At 44.4% G+C, this 12,600-nt stretch overlaps 1 protein-coding gene across 1 annotated transcript; it reads right to left on the bottom strand.

Moving 5' to 3' along the window:
* Window positions 1–1,081: 1,081 nt before the first annotated feature.
* On the bottom strand, window positions 1,082–12,081 carry LOC125448880 (gastrula zinc finger protein XlCGF8.2DB-like). Its single transcript, XM_059641830.1, has 3 exons — window positions 12,000–12,081; window positions 11,849–11,902; window positions 1,082–4,772 (listed from the first exon to the last, which is right to left on the bottom strand). Exons 1-3 carry the CDS (start codon window positions 12,079–12,081, stop codon window positions 3,976–3,978), a joined length of 933 nt encoding a protein of 310 aa, XP_059497813.1. The 3' UTR covers window positions 1,082–3,975.
* Between the last annotated feature and the right edge of the window lie 519 nt (window positions 12,082–12,600).

Below are 12,600 nucleotides of genomic sequence, written 5' to 3'. Positions count from 1 at the left end.
TGAAGAATGACATACACAAAGAATTTATGAACTGAGGACAAGAGTGAGGGGAAGGAAGCGGATCTGGAAAGCAGCAGACACTTCGTTTTCCAGGAAAAATGAGGCCTGCTTGTGTAAACGTCAGATGTTACACAGCACACAGGGTCATGCTATGGATTCACTCATGATGAGCAATTTCCAATTTGTACCATTTGAATTGGTGGCTTGTGCGGGGGCAGTCAAGAGACAGGCTTGTGTTTCAGATAACGAAAAGCAGCACACGCACACACTGTCACTCCTTGTGTTCCATCGAGTGGCTAAAACCATGTATCTTTTTGGCAATGCCAACATATGTGGCCCATCCCTGGTTACTCCTAAAATGAATGGTCATTTTGGAGGGCAGTTACAAGACAAGCACATTTCTGTGGGTCTGGGTTCTCATGTAGGCCAGACTGGGTAAGGACCGCAAAGTTCTTCCATGAAAGGTCACTTGTGAACCAGGTGCGTCTTTATGACAGCTGCTGATGCTTTCATGGTTACGCTATAAATTAGGCTAAGTTGTAATTCCAGATATATTTCTTGAATTTTAAATTTCACCACCTGCCTTGGTGGTTTGGATTTGAACCAATGTTCTCAGAGTGTTACTGGACCGTTAACATAAAAATAAAAGAAATAGGAGCAGTTGTAGGCCATCTGGCCCCTTGAACCTGCTCTGCCATTCTTGTTGTGGACTCAGCTTCATTTACCTGGCACCTTACCATAACACTTAATTCTTTTATTATTCAAAAATCTATCTTTGCCTTAAAAACATTCAATAAAGGTAGCCTCAACTGCTTCAGTGGGCAGGGAATTACACAGATTCATTACCCTTTTGCTGAAGGAGTTCCTCCACTCAGTCCTAAATCTGCTCCTACTTATTTTGAGGCGCTGCCCCTTAGTTCTAATTTTACCTGCCAGTGGAAACAGCCTCCTTACTTCTACGTTGTCTATTCCCTTCATTAATTTATATGTTTCTATAAAATCCCCCCTCATTCTTCCAAATTCCAATGAGTAAAGTCCCAATCTATTCAATGACAAAATATAACGTGTTGATGGTCAATAGTGCCACAGACCTAGTAAACTTTACTCTCCAGTAATAGTTATCACAGCAATTCCAGCACTTTCTCTGAATCGTAAATTGACGTTGAACAACATCTGGGTCACAGGCAACAACAAAACGTTAAAATTGAGCAGTGTACTGTCATTCCGAGTGGGTGACCATCCCCAGTGGGAGGTAGATTACAATAGAGAACAGTATACTTGGATAACTACAGCCTTGAATTACCTCTTTGTATTACAGATGCTAATTTCCCTGGCATGCACAGAACTCTCTTTGTCAGACAGTCTAAGACAAGTTGTGAGACGAAAGGACATATGGTAATGTTGATCCTGACCACAAGATAAGCTTTGAGGTTGCAGATGGAAGAATCTTTTTGAGCCAAGGTAAGGAATAGGGACACTAGGGACCATGCAGGAAAGACCTTAATTATTTCAGTGAGTTCACTACTGAGGAATGTTTAATAAAAACACTTATATGCATACATTAATTAAGGATCTGCAGTACAAGCAGCTCCAGGATATCATTTTGCAGTTTGGATCTGAATCTGTCAATAGACACGAATACATTAGCAAATTGAAATCAGAGCAGAGCCAGGGGAGATGTTTCAAACTATATTGTTCCAGCAAGGTCCTTGGTCCACTGCTCTGATTTTGCTGTCAGTGCCACAACTGGTCCCACTGGCAGTTTGTGCCTGAAGCTGATGGATTTTGCCAAAACAAAGGTCTGGTCTGCTTTGAGGTATTTTGTTGTGGAACAAACTCCCTCAGAGCTCCCTTGGCGCTTTCTAACTCCTCACTCAGCCTGGTACTTACTGCGTCTGACTCAATATTCTGTTCCAGTGCTCGTACTGATTTTCTCCTTTGTTGGGGCCTACCCAATCCTGTGCCTCCTATTCCCAGTGTAACTAACTGCAGTCATGCACAACCCTCTCCTACCAAACATCACTTTATTTTTAAATTGATCCACCAGTTCCCTCTAAAAATTGGCACTATTAAAACAGCTTGAACATACACCCATATGCAGTGAAAACTTTTTTGACAACACTTTCTAAACCCATAGCCATCTTGAAGGACAAGGGTGACAGATACTCGGGGAGAGTACCAATTTCTCTCCAAGCCACTCTGCATCCTGACTTGGAAACATTTCACTATTCCTTCAGTGTTGCTGGGTCAAAATCCTGAAACTTTCTTCCTTGTGGCATTGTGGGTGTTCCTATACCAAATGGACTGTAGCTATTCAAGAAGGCAGCTCAGTACTACCATTGGTGGCTCAGTGGTTAGCAGTGCTGCCTCGCAACACCAGGGACCCGGGTTCAATTCCACCCTCGGGTGACTGTCTGTGTAGAGTTTGCACATTCTCCCCATGTTTGCGTGGGTTTTCTCCAGGTACTCCAGTTTCCTCCCACAGTCCAAAAGATGTGTAGGTTAGGTGGACTGGCTGAGCTAACTTGTCCGTAGTGTTCAGGGGCCTGTAGATTAGGTGCGTTATGGGAGATGGGTCTGGGTGGGATGCTCCAAGGATTGGTGGGGCCTTGTTAGCCCAAAGGGCCTGTTTCCACACTGTAGGGACTCCATCTCCAGGAGAACTAGGAATGGGCAATAAATGTTAGTTTTTCCAGTGATGCCCCACATCCAATAAACAAATTTAAAACAAAACACAGATCAACTGATTCTGGACCTAAGTCAAACATTAGTTTTGACTCTTCAACTCCTTAGAAACCCTAGTGAGTGTATGCTCGTAACTACCATTGCACCCATCTACAATCTGGAGGTTATTTTCCATTTCCTATAATATGCCAACATCATTGTATACCCTGGCTTCACTTAGGAACTTCTCCATTCACACTGACCTCAGAACATTGCTTCTCAAAATTATGATCTGGGCCGCTACGATTCCCTAAGTCCCAGATTACTGCAAAGGGGCAGTCGGGTGTCAAACTCATTATTGATATTAAAGACGTTATTGAGATGCAATAGTTTAAGTACAATGCATGAGCTAAATAGTCAGGAAAAGCTTACAGCTCATCACATCAAAAATTGGCTATTGGTCTCAGCGGATGATGCAGAGAGAGTGCTGGCATCTGCTGCTGGTGTTCCCTCTGAACAGTTAACTAATGTAGGGTTTGGGCTGAAGCAAGACTGAATTTATTTGATATCTCTTTCCCATCCTATCTTGAGCCTGCTTTAACCATCACACAGTTTACATATGGGTCCTCAACTCCAAGTGAGTCAGGATTACAACAATCTGGTTTCAGAGCCTGTGTTGGAGACAAGTCCCCAGAGGTAACAGGCATAACCTGTGTCTGTCAGCCAGAAAGAAGCTGTGGAGGTTTGTCGTGGGAATGAGGCTGAGAGAGGAAGAGAACTGTGTGTACAAGATTCAAAGCCTATAAATTTAAGAGACACTGATTTCTCACAGTCACAATCACTTGGATTGGACTTGTCTCCAATTTCTAGGTTTCTGTACCAGGTTAAGGGTTTCATTTGAGGCCTTGATGCTCCCCAAACTCTCATTAATTTTCTTCATCTTGGTCAATGGAGGGGCCACTGCATGAAATGTCCAAGTCAGTTAAGGACTGTTAGCAAAGATCGATCCACACCTTTTCACTTGAGATATTAATCAGTGGAACCTTTCAGACACTGAATTGTAAACCTTGTTTCAAACATCAATGTAGGATTAGGGGAATAATTCATAAGCCTGTTACAAGTTAATTTTTTGATGAGAGTTCCTGAATTATGGGGAAAGACAGTGGGATACTGCAGTGCTGAGAATGCCATCAGCTACAGATTCAGGTTATTAAACTCCGGCCCAGAGATTATTAATATCAGCAGAAACATACCCTAACTGTAAGAATAAACATGGTTCATTCCTGTGATAACAGAGTCTGATTCATACAGTCACTTGTGAACTCGCTGGTGTTTTAACAGTTGCGATGAATCAATGAACCCCTTCCCACACTCTGAGCAGATGAAAGGCCTCTCCCCAGTGTGAACTCGCTGGTGTCTCAACAATTGGCACGAATCGGTGAAGCCCTTTCCACATGCGGAGCAGGTGAATGGCCTCTCCCCAGTGTGAATGCGCTGGTGTACAGTGAGGCTGCCCGAATGCCTGAAGCTTTTACCACAGTCAGCACAGCTGAATGGTTTCTCCTCAGTGTGCACTCGCTGGTGTTTCAGCAGAGTGGATGAAAGCCTGAAGCTCATTCCGCAAGAGATGCAGCTGAATGGTTTCTCCTCGGTGTGAACTCGTTGGTGTGACACCAGGTTGGATGAATTAATGAATCCTTTCCCACACACGGAGCATGTGAATGGCCTCTCCCCAGTGTGAACTCGCCTGTGTAACGCGAGGTTGTACGACTGAGTGAATCTTTTCCCGCACAAAGAGCAGCTGTACGGCTTCTCTCCGGTGTGAACCCGCTGGTGCAATGCCAGGTTGGAGGACTGAGAGAATTCCTTCCCACAGACTGAGCAGGTGAACGGCCTCTCCCCAGTGTGAGTGCGTCGATGAGTTTCCAGCTTTGATGGACACGTGAATCCCTTTCCACAGTCCGCACACTTCCACGGTTTCTCCGTGGCATCGCTGTCCTCTTGCCCTTCCAGGTTGACGATCAGTTGAAGTTCACACACAATGTGCAACGTTTTCCAGTCTGTGTAACTGGTTAAACCTTTTTCCACAGTCAGTTCACTGAAACGCTCTCAATCAGCCGTATGTCTTGGAGCTTTTGCTGTCAAATTTTTGTTTGAAATCTGACCCGTCAGACAGAACTGACGAACATTTCCAGCTGCACGTTCAGAAGCTGATAGTATTGAGATCCTGATGAATTGAGTGACTCTCTTAAGGGTTGATGTGATGTTCATTTTGACTTGTCCTTTGTAAATTCACCCCTCTAATGCCCCCTGTAAAAAGAGTGAACAAAAATCACTACAGTAATCACTACAAAAATCAGTACAGGATGAAAATTCAGAACAGGCAATTCCAGTGCCCGTGGAATATTTTCTTCTCTTGTTGCTCCAAAAGCTTTAAACTCCTATCCCACGCACGCTCACTCCCTTGGGCTGGAATCTCGATAAAATATTGGACAGTTGTCTCTTATTTCCATCAATCAACTCTCACAGATGCATTTATCTATGTACTGGTAGGAGCGACCACCGCACAGTTCTTGTAATAGATCAAGTTAGGTCTTCACGTTGAGCACAGCCTCCCATCATGTTGATGGGGTATAGCACTTGGGTCTTTATTCTGTCATAGGTTGTGGGCGTTGCTGGCAACGTCTGAAATGTTACACATTTCTAATTGCTGAGTGGCTTGCTCAGCCATTTCAGCTGGCAGTTCAGAGTCAAGCACCTTCTTGTAGATCTGGAGTCACATGTTGTCCAGACCAGGAGGAATGGCAGATTTCCTTCCTTAAAAAAGGTAACAAGGCGGGATTTCTACAGCAATTGATGGCAGTTTTGTGAGCATCAATACTCCAATTAACTTTCAATTCCAGATTTATTAACTGAATTGGAATTCCATCAAATATTGACTGGGAACACTATAGTTCGAGTACTATAGATGGGTCAGTTTATGTCCCGTGTGTGCAGGAGGCTTCCTGACACAGTATGTAGATAGGCCAACAAGGGGCGAAGCCACATTAGATTTGGTACTGGGTAATGAGCCTGGCCAGGTGTTAGATTTGGAAGTAGGTGAGCATTTTGGTGATAGCTATCACAATTCTGTTATGTTTACTTTAGTGATGGAAAGGGATAGGTGTATACCACTGGGCAAGAGTTAGAGCTGGGGGAAAGGCAATTACGATGAGATTAGGCAAGATTTAGGGAGCATAGGTTGGGGAAGGAAACTGCAGGGGATGGGCACATTAGAAATGTGGAGCTTATTCAAGGAAAAGCTCCTGTGTGTTCTAGATAAGTATGTACCTGTCAGGCAGGGAGGAAGCTGTCAAGTGTGGGAGCCGCGGTTTACGAAGGAGGTGGAATCTCTGGTCGAGAGGAAGAAGGCGGCTTATGTTAGGATGAGATGTGAAGGCTCAGTTAGGGCACTTGAGGGCTACGAGGTAGCCAGGAAAGACCTAAAGAGAGAGCTCAGAAGAGCCAGGAGGAGACATGAGAAGTTGTTGGCGGATCAGGGTAAACCCTAAGGCTTTCTATAGGTATTTAAGGAATAAAAGAATGACGAAAGTAAGATTAGGCCCAATCAAGGATAGTAGTGGTAAGTTGTGTGTGAAGTCAGATGAGATGGGGAAGCGCTAAATGAATATTTTTCAACAGTATTCACTCTAGAAAATGACAATGTTGTCGAGGAGAATACTGAGATACAGGCTACTAGACGAGGTGGGATTGAGGTTCACAAGGAAGAGGTATTAGAAATCCTACAGAGGGTGAAGATAGATAAGTCCCTTGGGCCGGATGGGATTTATCCTAGGATCCTCTGGGAAGCCAGGGAGGAGATTGCTGAGCCTTTGGCATTGATCCTTAACTCGTCATTGTCTACAGGAACAGTGGCAGATGACTGGAGGATAGCAAATGCGGTTCCCCTGATCAAGAAGGGGAGTAGAGACAACCCTGGTAATCACAGACCAGTGAGCCTTACCTCAGTTGTTGGTAAAGTGTTGGAAAAGGTTATAAGGGATAGGATTTATAATCATCTAGAAAAGAATAAATTGATTAGGGATAGTCAGCACGGTTTTGTGAAGGGAAGGTCGTGCCTCACAAACCTTATTGAGTTCTTTGAGAAGGTGACCAAACAGGTAGATGAGAGGAAACTGGTTGATGTGGTGTATATGGATTTCAGCAAGGCATTTGATAAGGTTCCCCACAGTAGGCTATTGTACAAAATGCGGAGGAATGGAATTGTGGGAGATATCGCAGTTTGGATCGGAAATTGGCTTGCTGAAAGAAGACAGAGGGTGGTAGTTGATGGGAAATGTTCATCCTGGAGACCAGTTACTAGTGGTGTACCGCAAGGGTCAGTGTTGGGTCCACTGCTGTTTGTCATTTTTATCAATGACCTGGATGAGGGCGTAGAAGGATGGGTTAGTAAATTTGCAGACGACACTAAGGGTCGGTGGAATTGTGGATAGTGACGAAGGATGCTGTAGGTTGCAGAGAGACATAGATAAGCTGCAGAGCAGGGCTGAGAGGTGGCAAATGGAGTTTAATGCAGACAAGTGTGAGGTGATGCCCTTTGGTAGGAGTAACCAGAAGGCAAAGTACAGGGCTAACGGTAAGATTCTTAGTAGTGTAGATGAGCAGAGAGATCTCGGTGTCCATGTACACTGATCCTTGAAAGTTAACAGCCCTGTCAACCTGGGTGGCAAGAAGGCATACAGTGTTTTAGCTTTGATTAATAGAGGGATCGGGTTCCGGAACCAAGAGGTTATGGTGAAGCTGTAAAAAACTCTGGTGCGGCTGCACTTGGAGTATTGTGTACAGTTCTGGTCACCGCATTATAAGAAGGATGTGGAAGCTTTGGGAAGGGTGCAGAGGAGATTTACTAGGATGTTGCCTGGTATGGAGGGAAGGTCTTACAAGGCTGAGGGACTTGAGGCTGTTTTCATTAGAGAGAAGAAGGTTGAGAGGTGACTTAATTGAAACATATAAAATAATCAGAGGGTTAGATAGGGTGGACAGGGAGAGCCTTTTTCCTAGGATGGTGACGGCGAGCATGAGGGGGCATTGCTTTAAATTGAGGGGTGAAAGATATAGGACAGATGTCAGAGGTGGTTTCTTTACTCCAGGGAGTAGTAAGGGAATGGAACGCTTTGCCTGCAACGGTAGTAGATTCGCCAACTTTAGGTACATTTAAGTTGTCATTGGACAAGCATATGGACGTACATGGAATACTGTAGGTTAGATGGGCTTGAGATCGGCACGACAGGTCGGCACAACATCGAGGGCCGAAGGGCCTGTACTGTGCTGTAATGTTCTATGTTCTAGTTGTTGGGGTGGGATTTGAATCCATATCCACAGAATTTTAGACTGGGCGTCTGGATTATTACTTACAGGTATGCCAGTGAGAATCATGAGAACTGTGCTCAACCAAAGCCTGTAACCTCAGGGACAGCATATCCCATCACTGCACCATTGCCGTCAAGCCAGGTGGGAGTCAACCCTGGTTTAATGGAGAGTGCAGAACGGCATTCAAAGAGCAGCACCAGGTATACCTAAAAATGAGGTATCAATCTGGTGAAGAATCGACGAAGACTACTTAGATGCAAGAATAACGGAAGTTGCTGGAAAAGCTCAGCAGGTCTCGCAGCATCCGTGAAGGGAAATCAAAGTTAACATTTCGGATTCAATGACCCTCTTTCCACTGTTTGTTCAGCCAGGGTTGACACCCCACCCCAGCTTGATGGCAACGAGACAGTGGTGGGATATACTAGTCTGTACCAAGCTTACAGATTTTGGTTGAGAAGGGTTCTGAGGAAGGGTTACCGGACATGAAACACTAACTTTGATTTCTCTTCACAGAGGCTGCCAGACCTGCTGCGCTTTTCCAGCGATTTCTGTTATTGTTTTCTGATTTACAACATCTGTAGTTCTTTAGTTTTTATTTACTATTTGAATGCAAAACAGCGGAAGCAGCAAGTGATACAGTGAGGTGATCCAACAACGTTCAGATCAGGTTTAAACTCCACAGTCCTATGCATCCTGTCGTAAATGCTGGTGGACAATTAAACAACTCACTGGAGCAGGACCCCCACAAATATTCCCACCCACAGTGATGAAGGAGCTCAGCACATCATTGTAAATGACACAGCTGAAGTATTTCTTCAATCTTCAGTCAGAAATTTGCAGACGATACAAAGATAGGTAGAGGTACAGGTGGTATTGAGGTAGTGGGGAGGCTGCAGCAGGATTTAGACAGGTTAGGGCAGTGGGCAAAGAAGTGGCAGATGGAGTACAATGTGGGAAATTGAGAGGTCATGCCCTTTGTTGAGAAGAATAAAAGCATGGACTATTTTCTAAAATGGGGAGAAAATTCAGAAGTCTGAAGTGAAAACAAACTTGGGAGTTCCAATCCAGGATTTTCAAGGTAAACTTGCAGGTTAAGTCAGTAGTCAGGAAGGCAAATGCAATGTTGGCATTTATTTTGAGAGAATTTGAACATAAAAGCAGGGATGCGTTTTTAGTCCCCATACCTCAGGAAGGATGTACTGGCCCTGGAAAAGGTTCAGAGGAGGTTCACGAGAATGGTCCCAGGAATGAAAGGCTTAATGGAATGTTTGAGGACTCTGGGACTATATTCATTGGTGTTTAGAAGGATGAGGGGACATCTAATTGAAACTTATAGAATACTGAATGACCTGGACAGAGTGGATGTCGAGAATATGCTTCCATTGGTAGGACAGACTAGAACCTGAGGGCACAGCCTAAGAGTAAATCAAAGACCTATTAGATAAGGAGAAACTTCTTCAGCCAGAGAGTGTTGAATCTGTGGAATTCACTGCCACAGAAGGCTGTAGAGGCCAGGTCATTTGAGTAGTTTTAAGACTGAGATAAATAGGTTCTTGATTATTAAGGGTTACAAGGAGCAAGCAGGAGAATGGGGTTGAGGAACTTGTCAGCCACGATTGAATGGCAAAGCAGACTTGATGGGCTAAATGGCCTAACTTCTGCTCCTCTGTCTTATGGTATTAAGCGCTGAGTACATGATCCATCATGGCCTCCTCCCAAGGTCCCCAGCATTAGAAATGCAAGTCTTAAGACAATTCATTGCACTCTATGTAACGTCAAGAAACAGCTGAAAATAATGGATAATACAAATGCTACGGGCCCTGATAACAGTCCAGTGATAGGACTGAAGACGTCCTCCAGAACTAGCTGCCACACCCAAAAATGACTTCTGCTGTTGTGATTTCTCATTTCTAAATAAACTCTTCCTACTTTTTAGCTTCCTGGGGTTAGGGTTATCATTTTCTTTATGCTAACACCAACATTAACTTAAAACACACTCCCCAGATGTTTTCCTGGATGCCTGAAATTTCTACATGTCATGCACACTTCCATGTCATCCAACAGTCATGCCTCTGTGATGGCTACCAGATCATATTTGTTCACTTCAGTTTTGTTTTGAATACTACATGCATTCAAATAGAGTCTTTAATTTTATATTTTTAATTGCTTTGTAAATTCTAGTCTTTGTTGTTTCTTAGATTTTCACTCCATATGCCTTTTTACAATGGTCTCTTTATTATTTGCTATATTATTACTTTCCCCATTGGCCTTGACTCTGTTTAATTCACATCTTCCCAGATTTGATCTTTGCCCCATTATTAAAATTCTCTCTACCTCCTGAGTTAAGCAGTCAGCAAGGACAAAGATACCAAAATGGTTCAGGTGGAAACTATCCCACTGGTTCAGATCCCACTTTGTCAAGTACTGGTGCTGATTCTCCATGAACAAGAAGCAATTTCTCCCACACCAGTCCTGGAGTCACCAAGACATTTCTCGAATGTGATTTTCCCTACGCCGATTTCCATGTGGCCCAAATAGTGCAAGGTTTATGATTCTAAATTTGTTGTCTGGCTTTTCTTATTGACGCAGAATATCCATTTTTGTCCTGGCTATGTCTTTGGTACCTACATGGACCCATCCTCCTCCACTACAAATTTCGTACCGTGGCACGGTCAGATAGCTTGTCACCCTGCCACCTCACTCTCATCCTGACAGAAATCAGAATTAGTATGGTGAAGAAGCAGATTATGTGGCCCTTTATGAGGTAAAAGAACCTCAAACCTATTCAGAAATTACTAAAGGATGAGAATCCTGCCCTCTGGGTCCCCTTACTTGCCTCATCTGCAGTCATGCACACCTTTCTTTTACTATTGTCCAATTCAGATGACCTAATCAGAGGTGTGACAGCCCCCTGGTACAAAGAATCTATGTAACTCTTCTCCTCCCTGATCAATCATAGTGTGTGTAGTTCAGCCACCAGCTCAAAATTTCACACAAAGCTGCTGAACCTCAAATAATTATTACAGACACATTTGCCCTGGACCAAACTGGCATGAAGAAGGCTGACATGCTGCAACTGTGACATTTCACCCAAAATAGAAATACTGAAAATCTGAAATAGAAACAGAACGCTGGAGAAACTCAGCAGGTCCGTCAACATCTATGGAGACAGAAACCGGTGTAATGTTTCAAGTCTGACATTTTTTTTACTTCAGCGCAAATTTGGACTCCTAGTGCTAACACCATATCTTGGTCTGCAGATGCTGTCAGACTCACTGAGTCTCTCCAGCACTTTGTTGTCATTTGTGACGTATTGCCTCCCCTACCAATCGAAATGTATTCTAAAGAACTACTTGATTATTTTAGTTGATATTTCAACATTTTATCCAACTTACACAGCACCCCTCAGCTGCTGTGCGATGTTGAATCTTAAGAATAGAACAGACCTTATAGCAGACACTCACCAAATAAGTATCTTCTGCAGAAAAGGGAACTCACTAATACCTTCTCAAGGGCAATTGCGGATGGACAAAACAAAAAAAATGCTGGTCAGTCCAAGTGCCTACTTCCGAGAAACAATCAAATCAACAGGAAACTCGTGCAACTGGGTTCAACCATACATTATTGTGTGGAATAGGGCTTGCAACAGCAAGTGGAGCACACTGGCCCGGGACCTTCTCTCTCATTGGCTTTCTCGCCCATTAATACAGAACCCCCAAAAAAGATGGCAACCCATTGTGTGGTCAGCACATGCACGGTGCAGCCTATTGCCCCCGAAAAAGATGGGCGTCACGCACGCGCAGTTCGTACAAACGATCGCCATTCAAGATGGTCGCCATCAACATGGGGCTTCGAAGAAACGCCATGGCTGTCGCTCAGCAAAATACAAAAGAAGATGCGCTAGATTCTGATTCGGGGTTTGAGTCATACGTCAAGCGGTATAAAGTCTGATTTAAATGACCTACCTTGCTGGCTGCAGCCCTCCCCTGACTCACCGACAGCGCCCTCAATCGCTGCGATCCGCAACACAACTGCCCGAGGCCGCATGGCGTCGCCCACAATGCGCATGCTCAACGCTCAACGTCGTTCCACTGGTGATTGGCGGTAGCGCTGGACCAATAGGAAGGGACGGGGCGGCAACGAAGACAACAGCTGTCGGATGCTGGAGAATCCAAGATAAAGTGTGTAGCTGGATGAACACAGCAGGACAAGCAGCATCTCAGGAGCACAGAAGCTGACGTTTCGGAGGGTCTAGGCCCGAAGCATCAGCTTTTGTGCTCCTGAGATGCTGCTTGGCCTGCTGTGTTCATCCAGCTACACACTTTGTTGTCAGAGCTGGAGGAGTCTGCCGTTCTGTGAGATTGTAACAGGCACTGTGCAGGAGATGCATCAAGATGTTCCCTGGTCTGTAGCGATTCAGCTATGACAACTAGGCTCGAGTTGTTTCAATTACAGCTGGGAAAGCTAAGAATTGAACACAGTATTCTAAAAATGGCCTCAACAATGTCGTGTACAGTCACAACAGGGCATCACATGTCCTAAAGTCACTGCACTCACCAATGAAGG

The sequence above is a fragment of the Stegostoma tigrinum genome, chromosome 43 (genome assembly GCF_030684315.1).
Source record: "Stegostoma tigrinum isolate sSteTig4 chromosome 43, sSteTig4.hap1, whole genome shotgun sequence".
Taxonomy (NCBI): Eukaryota; Metazoa; Chordata; class Chondrichthyes; order Orectolobiformes; family Stegostomatidae; genus Stegostoma; species Stegostoma tigrinum.
The sequence above is the reverse complement of the archived record's forward strand: the minus strand, read 5'-3'. Positions and strand labels throughout refer to the sequence as shown.

Bases quoted from the DNA above. Each gene is read 5' to 3' on its own strand.
- LOC125448880 (XM_059641830.1), bottom strand. From the start codon at position 12,081: ATGCGGCCTCGGGCAGTTGTGTTGCGGATCGCAGCGATTGAGGGCGCT. The intron at 11,903-11,999 runs GTAGGTCATTTA...GCTGAGCGACAG, and splicing joins GGAGGGCTGCAGCCAGCAAG to CCATGGCGTTTCTTCGAAGC. The intron at 4,773-11,848 runs GTTTGTACGAAC...CGGCTGATTGAG, and splicing joins GACCATCTTGAATGGCGATC to AGCGTTTCAGTGAACTGACT.